Source organism: Amblyomma maculatum, chromosome 10 (genome assembly GCF_055883805.1).
Source record: "Amblyomma maculatum isolate TAMU_Amacu chromosome 10, ASM5588380v1, whole genome shotgun sequence".
Classification (NCBI taxonomy): domain Eukaryota; kingdom Metazoa; phylum Arthropoda; class Arachnida; order Ixodida; family Ixodidae; genus Amblyomma; species Amblyomma maculatum.
In genome coordinates, this window is record NC_139353.1 from 53,331,112 (window position 1) to 53,349,376 (window position 18,265).

Below are 18,265 nucleotides of genomic sequence, written 5' to 3' on the forward strand. Positions count from 1 at the left end.
TTTCTTTTGTAAGTCAACTACCACCAGCGGAGCCCTGGACCGACCATCTAGCTGGTGCTCTCAACATATTTGAGCAATATTTATGCAATTATAGCAGAAATTTGGCTGAATAATTCTGTTCGACTAAGAACATCAATGCCATATAAATAACAGAAAAAGCTCTCAATTGAAAAACAAACTTCTAAGTTAGGACCAGTAGAACTTGTTCAAAACCAGAATATCTCGGCATAAAGATGGTAGCAGGCAATTAACTCCGCCTTTTAAGGTTATGACGCGTATCATAAGCTACCAGCCCACATATAAAGCCCCACTTTCATGAAGCTGTATGAATCTGCCTGCATGGCCTAGGAATAATGCTAATGCGAGGGTCCTGGCAGCCCAATTCTGATATCACCCTCCCGTATGAAATGAGAAGCCAGAGTAGGCAGCTCCTTCCAAACGTAACATCAGGCAACCCAACGTCCAGTCACTGCACGGTCATGTCAGCTGCCAGCGCCATGCTCATTTTTCGTTCACAAAACAAACGCCGGATTTTCAGTGAACAGGTCCTTGAATGCTATAGCTTTAAAAATCAATTTGTGTCTACTACTGGGTCATTTTCAACTACCAGCAAAGAAGGCTTCCTTCTAGACCTAGGTGAAACAATTAAAAACCAGCAAATTACTTTTAACAAATTTTCACCTGGGCAAAGCTGGAACCAATAAATTCGAGGACACTTTGGCGACTGAAGTGATGAAAGGCCTGAGTGCTGCGCCAAATTTGCACCTGTCCTCAGGTGCAAGCATTTTGGGGAGATGGCACTCCTTGTATCTTCGCAGTTTTTCTACATTTACTGTTGTGTGGTTGATTTTACCGGGTGCGCGGTATTAGTGATTATTTATGCAACTGACACTAATTAATTGTTTAATTACTACATTGATTATTCATTAGTTATTGATTATTTAGCCATTAATTAGTAAGTGATCATTGATTGGTATATGGCCATACAAGGCATTCATTAGCGCATACTGTGGTGGTGCTCTGTGAGACCTCCATGCCGTCATCCCATCTCGACCAATCAGAGCCACCGGAAAAGCGTAACACTTTTGCTGACGACAACGATGAGGCAATAAAGGCTTTCGCCTTAAAACACAGCGCACAAGCTTACTGGGCCAGTCTATACATTTGCATCTAGCATAAGTGTCTTCTTTCATATTAAACCCTTGCTTCATCTTTCCATTTTTTTTTCTGCTAGTGCACTGTCAGCTTTCACTTAAAGCAACAGTGTGCACGATAATACTGAAAAGATTTAACATGAGCAAGCAAATATGGTGATCAACTTTATTTTTTCAGTACTCCACAAATCAATTCATTAGAAGATGCAGGGAAGGTCATTGCCTATAATCTGTCCCTTTGTTATTTACACTGCATCGCCAAACAACCCAAAAGTGATATTTATGCATTATTTCAGAAAAAAAAAAAACATGAAAAAAGCCATGCACAGATGGTATTACAGCACTTTATTACCCCCCCCACCCCCCTCCCTTCCCCTTTGCCTTCAGCGTGCTGACACGCTGGCATCTTCACCACTCTGCATCACCGACGGCCTTTTGGAAGACGTAGTCCTTTCCTTGAAGGTTCATTATGCCATCCTTGAAATGGAACTTCCAGCGGTTACGACTCCGCGATATCTGCAGGCAACAAATTAGTAAAAGAAAATAAAGGGAATCATGTGCAATTCCTAAGCTTTGGCAAAAGGTATGAGTGCTTTTCTTATTTTTGAGGCTCAACAGTCCAATTCACTTATGTACTATATATTGATTATCTGCAAAAATGCTTCAAGATTTCAAATCTAAAATTGCTTTTTTTTTTTTCATTTTACATAACAAAGTGGGCGAGAAAAATGTGAAAAGAAAACTTTCTGCTAAATGCGACAATGAAGAACAGTAACAATTGTTTCTCGAAGTCGCAAACATCCAACTTAAATTTTCTTCGAATAAATTTTTCTTCAAAGAGTAAAGAAATGACTATCGAAAAACTGCAAAACCTAATTTCTTTTTTTTTGACAAAGCAAAGTCTCACCCCACATTAATGACAAGCGATTTCATCAGCAGCGAACTTTTTCCCTGAAGGGTGGCAAGATTCAGTTATTATATACAGTAGTTTCCTAGTAAAAATCAGCTGGTTTCATGCTCCATTTGCAAATATGTATTCTCTCTCTGGGTAGTAATTTTACCGACGGCTTTCAAGTAACCTAAAAACGAACAAACTAGCACACTCAGAGATCTCTTTTAGAGACATGTCTGTTAAGACAACATTCTGATGCAACAAATTTTCATGTCCCTTCAAATTCGTCTTAATGAGCCTCTACTGCACTTCCCTCTGGAGAGATGTCAGCAGGCTGATATTCATTACCTTGAAGTACCATAAAAGCCCGCATATAACATGTGATTTTTTCTCCCCCCCAATTTTATGTCAGATTTATGCCTCATATCACGTATGGATTCGAACAAATTTCGGCCTAAAAAAGCAGTTCTAGTCTCGTTATTATGCAGCGCTATCAGCATCAGGCTTCCAGTGAGAGGAGTCAGTGGTGTCAGCTCAGCCAAAACCATCGAAACATTGATGGTTTCAATGGCCCACTGAGCTTGCCGCGATTGTGGTGCTCATAACGCACACGCAGCCAAAAACAGGTCGAGCGCGCCTTGCACATTGTCAGGATAGCGAATGCAGCACTCATCAGCGAACGTGAAGGTGCGTGAAACTATTGAACGCCTCTGACTGTGGCGTTGGGCACGTAAACGCGCAGCGTGTACACCTTGCACGGCGACAACGAAATGTAGTGCAAGAAAATAATTTTGGTTATCTTTTCCCCCTAACATTATATGTGGATGAAAACTTTTCTTCCCCCATTTTCGCTATCCCGAAATTACACCTCGTGTTATACGCAGGTTTCTACGGTACCTCGCACACATCATATCCGAGTATATCTGTCAGCCCATAGTGAGGCCAAAATGTCAATGCAGTGATATCACAAACGAGGTGTCTGCTACACCCCACCGTACCTTGTCATACTGGCAGACGACCACGTTGTCAATCTCAAAGTTTTCGGTGGCCTCCTCATCGGAGACGTCATCGTCCGAGTTGAGGGGCTCGACCTCTTCCTGAGGTCCATCCTCATTCTCATCTTCCTGTGGCCCGTCCTCATTGCCTTCGTCTTCGTCTTCATTGAACTCATCTTCATCCTCGTCCTCGTCACTGGTGTCCTGCACCCCATCCAACTGGACCACTCCACCCACACCAGGTTGCGGCGCTGCCGCTGTTACGACCTGTGTGGGCATCTGAGAGCAACAGGTGAGGCAGAGCATGAGACATTCATCAACTATGACATACAAGGGAGACTAGCAAGCACAAATACACGACAGGCTAAAGCAATGGCTCACAAATAAGACCCCACTTCTTTTCAAGTACTTTTTCTTCTTTAGGGGACCTCTGAGGGCAGCTCAACCCAATCCTTGTTCAGTAAAAGCCAACTGCATGGCTCTTTTCAGCTATATGGACATTTGATTAAAAGAAAAAACAATGATCGCGGGGGGTACCATTAGCAGAAGCGCGCCTCGCAGGAGTATGGCGCGCAATTCAATATATGAAATGTTCCACTCAACGGGAGTTCGGTAAATGCGAGCACAACTCCTAAACATTTGTAGAGGGTCTTCAAGGAGATAATCTGAAAGTTTAATATAAGCAAATTTCATTGCATCAAAACTGCGGTGCTCAACTACTTCATTAAATCGAGGGGAAAATATGTGAATTGCAATGGAAGTAAGAAAGTAAAACGAAGAAAGTTCGTTGCAGCGCAAACTCTATTATATTCAGGTTCATTATACAGTGAAATCTCGTTACTATGAACACTACATTAACGAATTTTTTAAGAATCCCAGCAGATTTTCTATGTTTTCGACGTAAAACTATTTCAGAATTACGAATTTCAATATAGCGCATATTTCAGACTAATGTAAGAATTTTATTTTTTCTTCTGGAATCTAGGAACATCAGTATTACGAATTCGTATGAACTTAACAGCGCCGCAGCTTGCAACTCTCGCGTGAAACCGCTGTTTCTGTGTGTATGGTCCGTGGGCTGTAGCCATCATCATCAGCATATCTATTGCCAGCTCCTTGCGCCACCACAAAGCTGTGGTTTAGTATGCAGTAACCAGCAGGCGTTGCCGCCTGCCTTTTCATCTTCCCGTGTTGTGTGTCATTCGCTGGTTGGCCATTTGTGCCATTCGCGCGTGCAGGACATTTTTTTTTTATTATCGCAGGTTATCTTATTGCAAAGTTTATGCGGGATCTGACAATGATTGCAGCAGCGAAGTGCCAAGAAGATAGGAAAGCAGCTTTGACTGCAAGAAATCAACTTAGGTAAAAAGTGAATCGGCCTTTGCATACAGCTAGCATTGCCCTATCTACCATGGCAATAATTTAATAATTTTGAAAGACTAAGACAAGATTTTCAAACTTCAGGGAGCACTGAACATGAGGTCATATCTAACTCTGATGATTTTTTGCACATGGACAAAGTCCGTACTTTCAATGCTCACTGCAATCACGCACCCGACGAGGTGTCGTGCAAAGTGGAAGGTGTATGTGCTGTAGTGGTGTAATGTAGTGCGTGGTCGTGTGTGCTGCACGCGGCAGAAAAAAATTAACCGATTTCTTCAAATAAATGAGCTTTGAAGTAAGTGCAGCATTTTTATTTGAGGTTTTTGCTTGTCTACACACATGCCTATTGCCAAGGTTCTTCATTTTCTTCATACCTAGGTTTGACCACTGGCTTATATTGGCAAATTTTACATCATAACGATATTTCAAAATAACGATCGATTTTTTGCGGTCCCACAAGATTTGTCATATCGAGATTTGACTGTATAGAGGTTCAACTGTACAGCAGCCATTAAGGCTTGCTTGAATTTGTCCTCAGTGCGTCTCCTCAGAGGAGTTTCATACAAAACGGGACGCACCTGTCCCGCAGCAGCGGCTGTTGTGTACGCTCCTCCCGCGAGAGTGACCACGGGGTGGAACTGAAGGGGGCCTGCCGTGGTGGCTGCCGGTCGATCAGCCACGTTGATCATGCCACCCTGCATTAGGCTGGCCGCCACATCTGGGTGCAGCGCCAAGGCTGCAGCTGCGGCCGGAGAAGACTGCACCAAAGAGAAAGCACAGGCACAACAATGTCTCAAAATTTGGATAACTACATTTAAATATGTGGCAAAGCCTAGTGTATAATGTTTCTGGGAACCAACCATACATGTAAAAGTATACAAGAGGGTCGAACATGGAGACAAGGGTGGTTTTACTAGTCGCCCTTGGAGGGGGTTGTTGTCCTATGGGAGGAAGTCCCATCTGAACCATTATTTCTTGGACCTTAGCATGGTTTTCCCATGTAACATTTCTCGCGAAGGGAGGCTTGGAGAGAGGGTTGTTTGGTTTGGTTTAACGTCCCAAAGCAACTCAGGTTATGAGAAACACAGCAGTGGAGGGCTCTGAAAATTTTGACCACCTGGATTCTTCAACGTGCACCAAAACCACACACAACACGGGCCCATTGTTTTTAATGCAAGAATGCATATAAACGGCTACATTTTCTGCTCTTTTTGCCCGTCACGATTTCGTTTACCAAATCAGATGGACATCCCTAGGTGGAATGGTTACTATCACAGGATTTTCAGAAATTCTCATGTGCTTTTGTTGTAAGCATTACTTCAAAATACTATAAGGTGAAGAAGTACTAACTTTGAATGGTCTTTTTAACTTACTACAGTACAACCTCGTTAATTCGAAGTCATCGGGACCGCGAGAAATCTTCGAATTAAGCGGGTTTTCGAATTAACCGAACACACCAAGAAATAAGAATTAAACAAAAAAATTTGTAGCAGGAACGTGTTACCCTTATTCGGCATATTTTGAATTACTACTGAAAGTAATCAGAGATGCTGGTTTGCCGCGTCCGGTAGTTTGCGGCTCCTAAGGTCATGCTCTCGAGTTGGTCAAATAGACGAAACATCTCTGAACTTCCACCGCGGCACTCAACAAAACTGCGGATAACGTTCAGCGATCCGATAACTTCACCAAGAGCAGGTGCTCGGGGAGGCTCGTCGGTGTCGTCGTCGCTATCGTCGCTGTCATCGCGCATGTTCGTACCAGCAGTGATCTCACTCTCCAAGTCAGAGTAGCCAGTCTGCTCTTCGCTCTCAATGTTGATATACTCGGCGAAGCCGACTGCGTTGGACTCCATTGACGGGAAGGTGGGCAGCGTTTGCTTTCTGCAGCCAGCGAAGCAGAGCAGCTTCCACATCTTGATACGTGGGAGCCCGCACTCGTGACCGCTTCGAAGAATAGGTCTTGCCGTAAGCCTCGAGTATTTTTGACTTGTTGCTCAATATTGTGGACAACGTCGAGAGGGGCACGCCATGCCTTTTGGCCAACTCGGTCTTCGAACAAGCGCTCATGCCTGCTTCCTGGATCAAGCAGAACTTCTGCTGCAGCGTTAAAGTCTTGTACTTTGGCATTTCTGCACTGCTACAGTCACAAAGCTAGCACTTCTGCACAGTCCCGCCCAAAAAAACGGCACAGTAGCCGACCCCTAACCACAGCGCACAACACAAAGAAATGGCGCAGGCGAGACCGGCGCGGCGGTGGTGGTGGCGTACTTGCAGCGTCGGAGGCACGGGGGAAGAGTGGGCGAAGCACACCAAGGGATGGAGTGGGGGCGAGGTCACGTGATAAAAACCGGTATGCCCGCCGTGTTGCAGTGAAGCACGTCTTCTCCTCTGCAGGCGCGTGTTTCGGCGGTGCGCGAGGCGCACTGTGGACCGATTTTTGTGCAGAGAGTGCTCCGGCTGGGGCGCTTCGCCTATAAATCATCACCATTACTATGTGGCTTTGCCTCGCGGCTCCGTAGGGCCGTCGTTTCGCCGGGTTTGCGGCGAAACATGGATCAGGCATTGCCGCATAGCAGTCCAAATTTTCGAATTAACCGGGCTGGCGCAGGCCGCCTGTTCGAATTATCCGGCCAAATTTACATTGGAAAATACGGGACCGCAGAAAACCTTAGAATTATCCGGGATTTCGAATTAACCGAGTTCAATTATCGAGGTTGTACTGTACCTCTAATAATGACATGACATTGTGAAGGCACAAGATTGTTTAATTCTAGCCCTGTGCCGAGGATTGGCAATACTGGACATTTGAGCCCACTTATTCGAGCAGTGGTGCCATCTGGCACAACTACTGCGCACCGCAGTTTTGTATGAATAGCATTAATGGCACCAGACTGTGCCACTTGCCCAAAAAATATCCGCACATTATGTATTTTTTCCCTTTTGCATATCTGGCATGTCTTTTGCATATCTCACCCGTCAACTGCCACCTATTGTAAATAACCCACTTCAAGCCCCTACCAAAAGTACACCTTGTATAGAGTACATCTTTGCACCACATAGCGATGTAACCAGCATGGATCTCATGCCACTACTCGCTGTCCTGCTCGACAGCACAGGAGCACACGTGTCATTAAAACTATGTTTCTTCACAATCTGTGCTTTGTTTACGCCAACAAAACACAGGCCAGCACGCATGCATTCCTGCAGTGAAATAATCTAGGCGTAGCGCAGATTAGACCGCCAATTTTTTGCCTCTATCGAAGCAACTGTCGTGGCCAGGACTGAAATCCTGTCTTTGAGTTCAGCAGTCAGAGCCCCAACCTCTGAACCACAGCGGCAGGTGGGGAGTGAAGACGACGGTGACAATCCGCCTTTTTCACAAAATGAGGTGCCCTCTGGGAGTGGTTGAAAATTCGTCTGCTACAGGTTGAAAACGTCCTTGGGAGATACAGCCGCCAGCGAAATGACGGTATGTGTGCTTGACAGCTACTGCCATCTATTGCATACGCCTGTCACGAACATTAACTACACATGGCCTCTGAGATCAGCTCCGACTGCGCCGATCGCGGAGGCCAAGAACTGCGCATGCGCAGCTGAGGTTGGTGGTTTGTTTTCAACCAGGGGAGAGGCACGCATGCGAACAGCGGCCTTGTGAAAAAGGCGGATTCCACCATTATATCCACCCCATTATATCCACCCCTGAGTGGGGACACGTACCATGAAGAGCTGAGATGACTAAATGCAGAGAGGCAAAACAGGCATGCAAGCCCACACAAAAATGGGCCTTAACATATGAGTAGGCCATTCCTGAGGGTCAGAATGCCAGTGGGTTCCCATGGTGCCTAAGGACCAAAAGATAGAGCATCTGACAGCCACAATAATGCGGTTACACACGTGCAAGACAGGTTTGCAGGAATGCATCATGACGACCAAGAACGAGGACCTCGACATGGACTCCTGACTATCCATCATGAACTTTTCGGCCCATCAGCCGCCTCTGCCCTTCTTGCCGACCCCTAGTCGTCCCACCGTTCCATGTAGCAATGGGAGCTGGCATTCCACGACTACATGCTGGTGTGCAATTTTCCTGCAGGCCAGTGAACGGCCATCCTGCTGAACTGCTTGGGACTTGAAGGTGCTCTGAATGGAGTTCGTTTCTTACATTGCATTTGCAGGGTGAGAAAAAAAGCATGCAGCACCAGTGGTAAAACAACAGGACTGCACCCTCACCATGACAGTTGTCTGGCCGGGCAGAGTAATGGTCAGCTTCTGGTCTACCAGGCCTTGGGAACCCCTCAGAGGGGGGTGGTACTGAACCAGGGTGGGCTGCATCAGGCCATTGGGCCCTATTGTCAGCGGCTGGGCAGCTGCAGAGACAAACACACACACGGGGGTCAGTGCGAACCCCCACTTCAAGACCTCCACCTCGAGCACGCAGTCCCCAGTCCCAGTCACACACGTGCAGGCAACGCGATAACCCTGCAAAGCAGCAGGTCCCGTCAGGCTGTTGCCTTTTTGCTTTAGCTTCGTTTCTCCCAGAGGGAGGTGAATGACCCCAGATAGGACACATCACAGGCACTGGCACACAGATACATAAAGAATAGTGATGCCTCACATTTTGCAGCCATCCCCAGGCTGAAAGGGAGGCCATAGGTAACGGCATTCGGAGGCGCCGGACAACTTGGATTCCCTTGAAAGAGTACACACAGCAAGATTCGTACTCTCTTTTTCCATCAGAAACCATGCGAGCGCCACAGCTAAGAACAGAACATGGCTTCCAGTTCAATAATGCCGATTCAATTTTTTGCTTTCAAACTTTCACTTCCACGCATATGATAAATAAAATGTTCATCTACATCATTACTCTGTCCAAACTGTGCTGATTCATGTAAGCAGCTTGAAGTATTGTGCTGAAAAGATGAAAGCCAGCACTAGCCTATAAAGCTGTCTACCACAGTTTGCCATTATGTGTTTGGCGCATGATAGTCACAGTTGCTTACACGCCATAAAACCCCATATAACAAACAGCTTGCAATTCAAGTCAAAGCAAACTAGCATGATAGGAGCAGAAATTCGCAGGACAGTACACAAACTTGTCAGGTTATGTGTGCAAAGTACAATCGGGGCTTCAAGCCAAGACAAAAAAGAAAAAAAAGGGGGAGAGAAAAAATTAAAAGAAAGATTGATGGGAAAGGAATTGCTTACAAGTCAAAGGACAAACACAATGATTGCACTGAGGGCAATGCATTATCTTGCTTTATATATTATCTTCCTTGCGGGAATTCTCTAACATAGAAATGCATGTTTCCAGTATGTGCACAAACCACTGCTAGGTTTCCCGTAATCAAGCAGAGGGCATTGCTCAGAATCAGGCAGTACGAGCAAGGCACCAGCATTTCGCATAGAGCAGGTCGGGGCGAAAATAATAAGGTTCTCGGACACTGCTACACAGAAGGCAATCTCGGGAGCACTGAATGGCGCCGAATGCATAACCACAGCTGACGCCAATTTCTAGCAGTGAGTATGCATCGCTTGTGCTGAGGTAATTTGCGAGCCGCTGATCATTGCATGTTCAAAGGGACACTGACAGCAGCTGCATCCAATTTCCAGTACTCAGTAAAAACCGATCCCGTAGCATTCTCTGGCGACGTTGACATTAGTTCTGTAGAAAACCAACACATCTGTTGATTGGAGTTCCAATTTTTTTTTTTTTTAATTCTACTTCTGTCTATGGCACTGGTTGCAATTTTTTTTTATCTCAAGAATGCTCAAGAAAGAAGGCCTTTCCAAAAGGCTTTCGATTGCAAAGAGCTCAAGGACTAAAGTTAGAAAGAAATATGCACACACACATAAAAAAGCGACGGGCGGTTGGAGGTGTGAATTATGTATGGACGGTGGAGGACTTACTCTGTGTGGTGGGTTGCAGAGTGGCAGTTGCAGTGGCCTGCGGGCGTGCCGCCGGGACGGGCACTGGGTGGTCCGGTGGGTCAATGGCCTTTGACTCGAGCAGCTTCTTCTCCCAGATCTGCATCAGGAAACGCAACAATCCACACATGTATGCTTGAACAAACAAAACGCAAACTGCTTGCAAATGCTCCAGTATAAGCACGGTTCAAAACAAAGAAAGGCCAGGCATGGCTGCTGTGCACTGACTACACCTAAATTTATTTTTTCTCATCAAACTAATAGTAATGTAATGGCGATTAACCAGCAGAACGGAAGGAAGGAAGCTGACATGCTGATCTATGTTTTGTTGGACTAAGAAAGTGTTTTAATGCAAACGTGTTAAAGGCCCTGTTCTGCAGAAATTACATTATAGGCATTATCATAAAATCAACGAAAAATCACGGGCGTGGCTCTGCCAGGTGGTGGTTGGCAGATGACACGCTCGAGTACCGTTTGGTGAGCAGGTTGTTTGGTGTGGTTTATGGGGTTTAACGTCTCAAAGTAACTCAGCCTATGACAGATGCCGTAGTGGAGGGCTCCAGAAATTTCGACCCCCTGGGATTGTTTCACGTGCACTGAATTACACTGCATATGGACGCCTTGCTTGCACCCACACAGGCCCGTCTATATGGCTTTGCTAAAGCGGGGCTTCATAGGTATCTACGTTAGTTGGGCTTACACATAATTGGGTAGCTTTCAACTGCATGCTAGATATGTATGAGATCACAGAAGCACGAATTAAGGGGCAAGTGATAAAGTGAGTAGCAAAGTGCATATAAGCAAACGAGGATCCACAAAAAGACCCGCATACGGGAGCCGTTAACACTGGGTACATTCAATTATCAGTCCCGGACTGTCCGGGACTACTTGCTGACAGCTGTCCGGCATTCGTTTTACCTCGGGCAGCCCAGAAGCCCCGCCTACAAGTAAAGCTCGTGAGCCGGCGGCCATACTGAGTTAGACTCCAAGCGCATTCCAAATAGTTTTCGTGTTTCTGCAGATGATATCATGCGCTAAATAATGACACAAGCTCCAGCTTTGCATCTTCGCTTTCATGTCTTATGTTCTCTACAGTTGAAAGCGTCCAGAGCCCCGAACACTGATTTTTGTTCGTGCTGTCAAGTTCTTCACCGCTGTTTCGCAACCTTTTCAACGCGCAGGTCTGAAAGCGTCGCAAGTGAACCGCTGTGTACTAAAGCAGCTAACGCTCATTGTAAATGTCTTTTCAAACGGTTTCGTTAGCTTTCGAATGCAGTGAGCTGGAGGAACTTTGCTATTAACAAAAGCAAACCAACCCTGCACAGAGTCCTGTAAAACGCTTCGTATTCAGGCATGCCACGCTCCGTTTGCAAAAATAACCGATTGACTGGCGCCTCTGTTATCTATTTTTAGTATTACACACACGCCAAAAGATAAACGTGCGTGCGGCGTTACTGGGGAAAGAACTGAGTCCGGGGACATGATCGTCCGCTGAAAGCAAATGTTGGAAGGAGCTTGCAAAGTCATGTGACCATCAAGCTGCTTCCTGTCAGAGCGGAAGCCGAGTCCTTTCAGCAAGTGGTCAGAGACTGGAAAATTGAATGCACCCACTATTGCATCTTACGCCCAAAGGGGAAAAGTATCGAATTTTTCTCTGCGCTTACTTTCAGCAGGTTCTTGCAATATTCTGTTCATTATCACTCAAAAAGTTGGCTCAGGTTTGTTCCAGGACTTTTACTCGTCATGATGCAATGTCCACATTATTAATACCCCACCACATGGGCACGAAAAATGACATTAGGCACCTATGCCTTAAGCTGCTTAACGGCATTATTTTTGCTACACACGAGATCTAATGCCATTCAACTTTGTGATGATGATAATGGCAATGACACTATAGCATTTTCATAAGTAAGTTACAAAGAATATAACACTTTTTTATTTGGTGAAATTGCTTTGTGTTAGAAAAATATAAAAATAAAGGTATTTTTTGGAAAATGATGTTCATTCTTAGCAAAGAGACAACTAGGTACAAGCAAAGTACTAGCCAACAAAGGGTCACTTGTGGTCACATTCGATCATAGCAGTGAAATGATGCAACATAATTGAAAGCAATTACTTAGTTAATAAAGGATTCTTTATTAAAGGAGCTGGCATAAGCGCTGGGCACGAGAATACCCATTCCATCACCGAACGAGTTGTGCCAAACTGATTACATTGCGAATGGAACTAGGTGGAATGCCATTATTCTTTGCGCATGCGACAACACGTGAATGGCTTTAACACTTAAGGCATTAGGTAATGTCATTTTCCATACCCATGTGGCAGGGGTATAAGTGTATTTAGGCATCAAGCCGCACTATTTGGTTCATGCATACTGTAGTAAAAAAAAAAGCAGCACAAAACAGAGACCAAAAGAAACCAAGAAACCGCAACATGTGCTTCTTGCTGGTTTTTGTGGGCCCATATGTTTTTAAGCTATTTTGTCACCAAAACAAGCACACTAATACCCCTGTCACACAGACAGTTTTGATCCTCACTGAACTCGATTTGCATTCAACTCAATGCAGATCGAGGTTGTCACACGGTAACTTTCAAGTGGAATCGAGCTCAATCTTGCTTGGCTTCAAGCTGATTCCTCAAGCGCTCTTGAGATTTCAAGCACACTCGAAAGCGGTTGTCAACACCCTCGTCATCAGTGAGCTCTAAAGCGCACACAAGGAAAATTTCTCAATGCTCACTGAAAATGCCCGTGTAGCACGGGACGCTTCAATCCTTCTTGAAAACCTCAATGCAGGTCGAGTTCAATGAGAATCGAAAGTGACCGTGTGACAGAGGTATAAGATGTGGCAAGGAAGAGGTCGCAGGACACTGGTCGACCTCATGGACGACCAACAGCTGCTTCTCACCTGGCGCAGCTCCTGAAGAGCCTGCTCGTCGACGCCTTCATCCAGGAAAACATCTTTCACCCCGTTGATGACATCTTCGATCACACTCCTGTACAGCTTGGGCTGCGAGCAGAAGAAACATGCTCAGGTTTTCGTGATCTCGGTCCTGTACATTCACCCTTTCTACGGCTCTCATCCACTGAATTTTACACTCATGCATCAGATTATTAATGACCAAATACACAAGTCAACCTAGGCCAAAAGCATAATTTGATACATATGCAAGCTCAACGTCACTGTCTGAGCATCACAGTCACTTCCACGATTAAGCAGTGGAAGACGTTTCGTTTTCCTACTGAAATGATGCACAGAAGTCCAAGGAGACGTCTAAAGACACAGAAGTCTAAAAAGATATACTGGGGAGAACATACCTCAGTATTGCAAATCTAAAATGACATCATCAAACAATGTTACCTGACAGGAGGCGTCGATGGGAACTCTCAGGCAATGCAAACGCTTCAGCCAATTGATGGATGACTCAGGCGGGAAGCATGTAAACCACGGTGATGTAAACCATAGCAGCGTCAGCTTGCGAGGTTGTTTCACTTGTACCACGCACTACACATTTGCGCACTCACAGCATAAACAAAATGCGCATTAATTTAGCAACCTAAAAATATTAAACTTCACAAGTAACGCAGCCTCGGTACATTCGCCTAATGTGCCTGTACTTGCTATGTTTAACTGCACAGTGTGAAGTGAGGTGCTTATGTATAGTGCACAAACATTAATGCCACAACCTCTGGCTATGACAACGACCCCTTAAAAAATTTTCTGTGCTCCCCGCGCCTCACTATGAGCAGAAACGGCGCACTTGCCTTCAACAAGCCACAATCGTGCAACCGCTCCGATCGGCGGCATGCACAGCCCTTCACCGACTCAAGAATCTCCCGCTGTAAGCAGACACTGAGCTACATCGTTCCGACCTTCGTTGTCATGTGGGGTACAGCAAGGTATTGAACTTTCGGGCTGAAAAAATACCAAATATCAAACCATTTAACACGTGGTCGGTTAAATTCGGTTTTTAGGAAGTAGCTCATTGCCTTAGAGAAAAGGACAGGGGGCCATCAGCAACACACCCAACCCAACTCTCAAGCTGATGTGACTGAAGAACACTGGATGGATCACGCGGATGCTTTCCATTTAAACGCGACAGCATTAATATTTATTTATGGTTACGATCACCTCCTTCGAATCGGTCACCAGAACGGCTGCGGAGAGCTGATATTTGACGCGACCGGCCCCACCGTAGTACACGCGGGGATAACCAAAAATGAGTGTCACGCACCACGCCAGCTGCGGCCATGGAATCCAATCCCGTGGTCTCCGGGTAGCTCCCAAGGGTCGGCGGTTGCGCGCCAAGCTACTTCGGTGGGATCCACCGATCGCCGATTCTTTCAGATCCTTGGTTCAGTCATATAAAACTCACTCAACCCTCTAACGCGCCAGCCTTTACCGAGTCTTCCGTTCTTCCGTTGGCAACTGTTGAGCAACGTTGCTAGATGTCGTTAACGTCGTGTCATCGTTGCCAGAGCATTGACGCTATGTGCCGTACGCTAAGGCCATGCTGAGGCCAAAAGACCGAAAACGGACGTCAGTATCGGGCAATTCGCGCTATGTTTTCACAGTAGCTGTTACAACACTACGTGAAACAACTACATATTGCTAGTATGATGACAGGCCGGCTCTTCCACGGATGCTTAATACGGTGCCCGTGTTAGCAATGCAGCAACGAGATGAGCACAACAATATCAATATAGCTGAATACTTTAATGCGTACTCTAGGTTTACTACTCCCAAACAATTGGAGCCAGTTCCACATTTCTGCCGAAATCAATTTTGTTCCATTTTGGATGCGATGAAAAATCCTCATAATTTTGTTTAGAAAACACCCGTCGCCGACGTACACTACCTTTAAAAACAGCTCGTGAACCTCGTGGACTCACATTGCCAGCTTCCAGAAAAAGCAGAACTCTGAAACACCAAAAGTGAGGCCTTGCTCACGGTGATAGACACACTTCTCTTGCAGGCGCGTTTTTTGAAGCGATAGCTTCACATACGCGATGTAAGCCAAGGTCACCGTGTGCTTCCGATGACCTTAAAACAACTCAAAGGTCAAAGCCAAGGTCGAATGACAAAAGTCAAGGTCAAAAGTCAACTGACGTGGAAAGAAAATCCTCATAATTTTGTTTAGAAAACACCTGTCGCCGACGTGCACTACCTTTAAAAACAGCTCGTGAACCTCGTGGACTCACATTGCCAGCTTCCAGAAAAAGCAGAACTCTGAAACACCAAAAGTGAGGCCTTGCTCACGGTGATAGACACACTTCTCTTGCAGGCGCGTTTTTTGAAGCGATAGCTTCACATACCCGATGTAAGCCAAGGTCACCGTGTGCTTCCGATGACCTTAAAACAACTCAAAGGTCAAAGCCAAGGTCGAATGACAAAAGTCAAGGTCAAAAGTCAACTGACGTGGAAAGTTTAACGCGTGAGCAACCGTGTAGCGAGACACATGATCACTGACATAAATTTCGAGTATACAGTGTTCTGCAACTTTATCGGAACTGTCTTGGAAATTTTCCCACTGGTTGAGGCGGGAAAATTTTCCAAGACGGTTCCGATAAATTTGCAGAACACTGTATATAAGGCGCGCATCGGCCAAAGCTATCTCTTCCCACCAGGTTTAACGGAAGAACACCGCCAATTTTACAAAGTGACCATGAAAAGCTATTTTCTAAAACTAGAAAACGTGCAAACAAGCCGGTCGTAATGGCACGCCAAAGCACCCCATCCTGCCCGCGTCACTTGGAAGTAAGCAATGACAGCTATATGGCGCACCCAGAAGGCCCTTTTAACATCAACGGGAAGGGGGCAGCTGCGAACGTGCGGTGCAGTGTCACCCTAATCAGTGGCCAGCAGCTGCCAGAAGCAATTTACCTTATTTGCAAATTAGAGGGTAAACGTGCAAAGGTTTTAAAATTGACTCAAACATCACAGAGACAACATCTACAATTTTTTTTTTCAGGGCCCCTTTAAAACAAGATTGGCCCCTCACATATGAATGTTGCAATGTTATATGCGAACCGCAAAATGCTTGTGTCGATGAAACCACTCGTTTATTCACGTTGAAATTTGGCATACAGCATACATTTTCATACAGTGTGCTATCGTTTTGCACTAAATGCATCGAAAGTCAACATACATCTTCTGCACTCGTTATTGTTAAAGCAGACGAGAAAGCATCTTCAAATAAGCCGCTCCACTTTATTCATTCATTCATAAATCTTTTTTCACAAGGATGACTTGAAGCCACTCGCCCATCTCTGTCATGTTCAGCGGATATTCACCGATCTTGCCACCAGTATCACCTACCCGAAAGAGGTTGCTGATGCTGCAACCGACGTGGATTTCGAATTAATTCTGATCGAATCAAGCAAGTATATCATCCAAACTGGTATTGAAAACTACAGACAGTTGTATGCTAACTGTGTGCCAAATTTAAAAGTTAGTGGTTTGATACAAGCATTTTACGGTTTGCGTTAAGCATTGCAACACCTAATTAATTCTGATCGAATCAAGCAAGTACATCATCCAAACTGGTATTGAAAACTACAGACAGTTGTACGGTAACTGTGTGCCAAATTTAAAAGTTACCAGTTCGATACAAGCATTTTACAGTTTGTGTTAAGTATTGCAACACGTACCTGCTATTTATATCCAAACATGTAGTAGTCCTGAACGAGCTACTATATCGAGAAAACCTCTAAATATGGCACACTGCGAAACTTGAATGCAAGAACGTCCATGCTGCAGTAAATGCTTTAAATATGTCAATATAAGTAAAAACTTAACTTACTTCCTCGGCCTAACTTTTAACTTTTTTGGGTTCAAATATCACAAAGTGCCATTTAATGATAACTTTTGTTTTGCATTGTATTTTGTCACGCATATATTTGAATTATGTGGTTAAACTTAATCATCAAATCCTTGTCATCTGATGCTATAATGAGCCAGCGCAAACTTTGGCAACAGTGGCACCATCTCACGCCTACAGGAGCAAGGAACGTAATTCCTTACAGGTTGCAACTGCACACCAAAAATTCCAAGTCGCACGAGATGGCGCTACTGGTACCACAATCGTGAAAGTTTGCTTTTTGGTAAGCCGTCACATCAGACAACGAGGCCTTAATAACTAATTTTGACCGCATCATGCGAGTGTCTCACCAAATGCAAAAGAAAACAAAAAAATTATCCCTAAATTCTATCCTTGTCATAAATTTCAACCTGAACAAGCAAAGGATTTTTTTTTTTTTTAAAGCTCCAAGATTCAAGTCAGTATGCGCATTTGCTAACATTTGCAAACAAGGATAGGCAACTAACAACCTGTTGCAAGAAACACGCAAAGCCATCCTACGGAAAACCATCCGTGAGACAGTGGTACCTACGGAAAGTAGGCCTGCGGTGAGACCGTGAATGTGATTACAGGAAGTGACACTGAACAATCAGTTCATCAGCAACCTGTGTGATTATTTAAGGGAGACCTGTTTGCACTCTTTCTTCTAGTTTCCTCCTCCCCGCTCCCTTTTCACTATGCCTGATAGCAAACTCATCGAATAAAAAAACAAAAAACGACATGGAAGGCGTAAGGAAATGTTTTTCTTTTAATAATTTGAAGTCTTGATGTATGGAAAGTTAGTAGCATGGCACAACATAGAAGAAAAAAATAAACTAAAAACTTCATTATGCCAAACATGTGGTTTAAAAGTAATGTTGTGGACCTAAAAGAATGCAAAATGACAAGCAAGGCCACAATCTTTTTACTTCAAGTTGCACATACTATATATTGCATATATACTATATAAAAAACAAAAATTCGTACTGAAATGCCAACCCAACAACACATAATTAGCTGCCAGAGAGGACATGCGAGCAATGTAAATTTATAATTCTAAGACAGTCTGTGTGTCTT

General features: G+C 44.8%; 1 protein-coding gene across 2 annotated transcripts; it reads right to left on the bottom strand.

Moving 5' to 3' along the window:
• Window positions 1-1,306: 1,306 nt before the first annotated feature.
• TfIIA-L (transcription factor IIA L) lies at window positions 1,307-14,791 on the bottom strand. 2 transcript variants are annotated; one of them, XM_084582767.1, is made up of 8 exons: window positions 14,585-14,791; window positions 13,258-13,359; window positions 10,331-10,448; window positions 9,039-9,113; window positions 8,654-8,790; window positions 5,003-5,182; window positions 3,045-3,320; window positions 1,307-1,670 (listed from the first exon to the last, which is right to left on the bottom strand). In XM_084582767.1, the coding sequence occupies exons 1-8, from the start codon at window positions 14,600-14,602 to the stop codon at window positions 1,563-1,565; spliced, it is 1,014 nt and encodes a 337-aa protein (XP_084438893.1). In that variant the 5' UTR covers window positions 14,603-14,791; the 3' UTR covers window positions 1,307-1,562. The 2 variants fall into 2 exon arrangements, with proteins under 2 accessions (XP_084438893.1, XP_084438894.1); XM_084582768.1 differs by lacking the exon at window positions 9,039-9,113 and having other exon boundaries at window positions 14,585-14,790.
• Window positions 14,792-18,265: the final 3,474 nt, after the last annotated feature.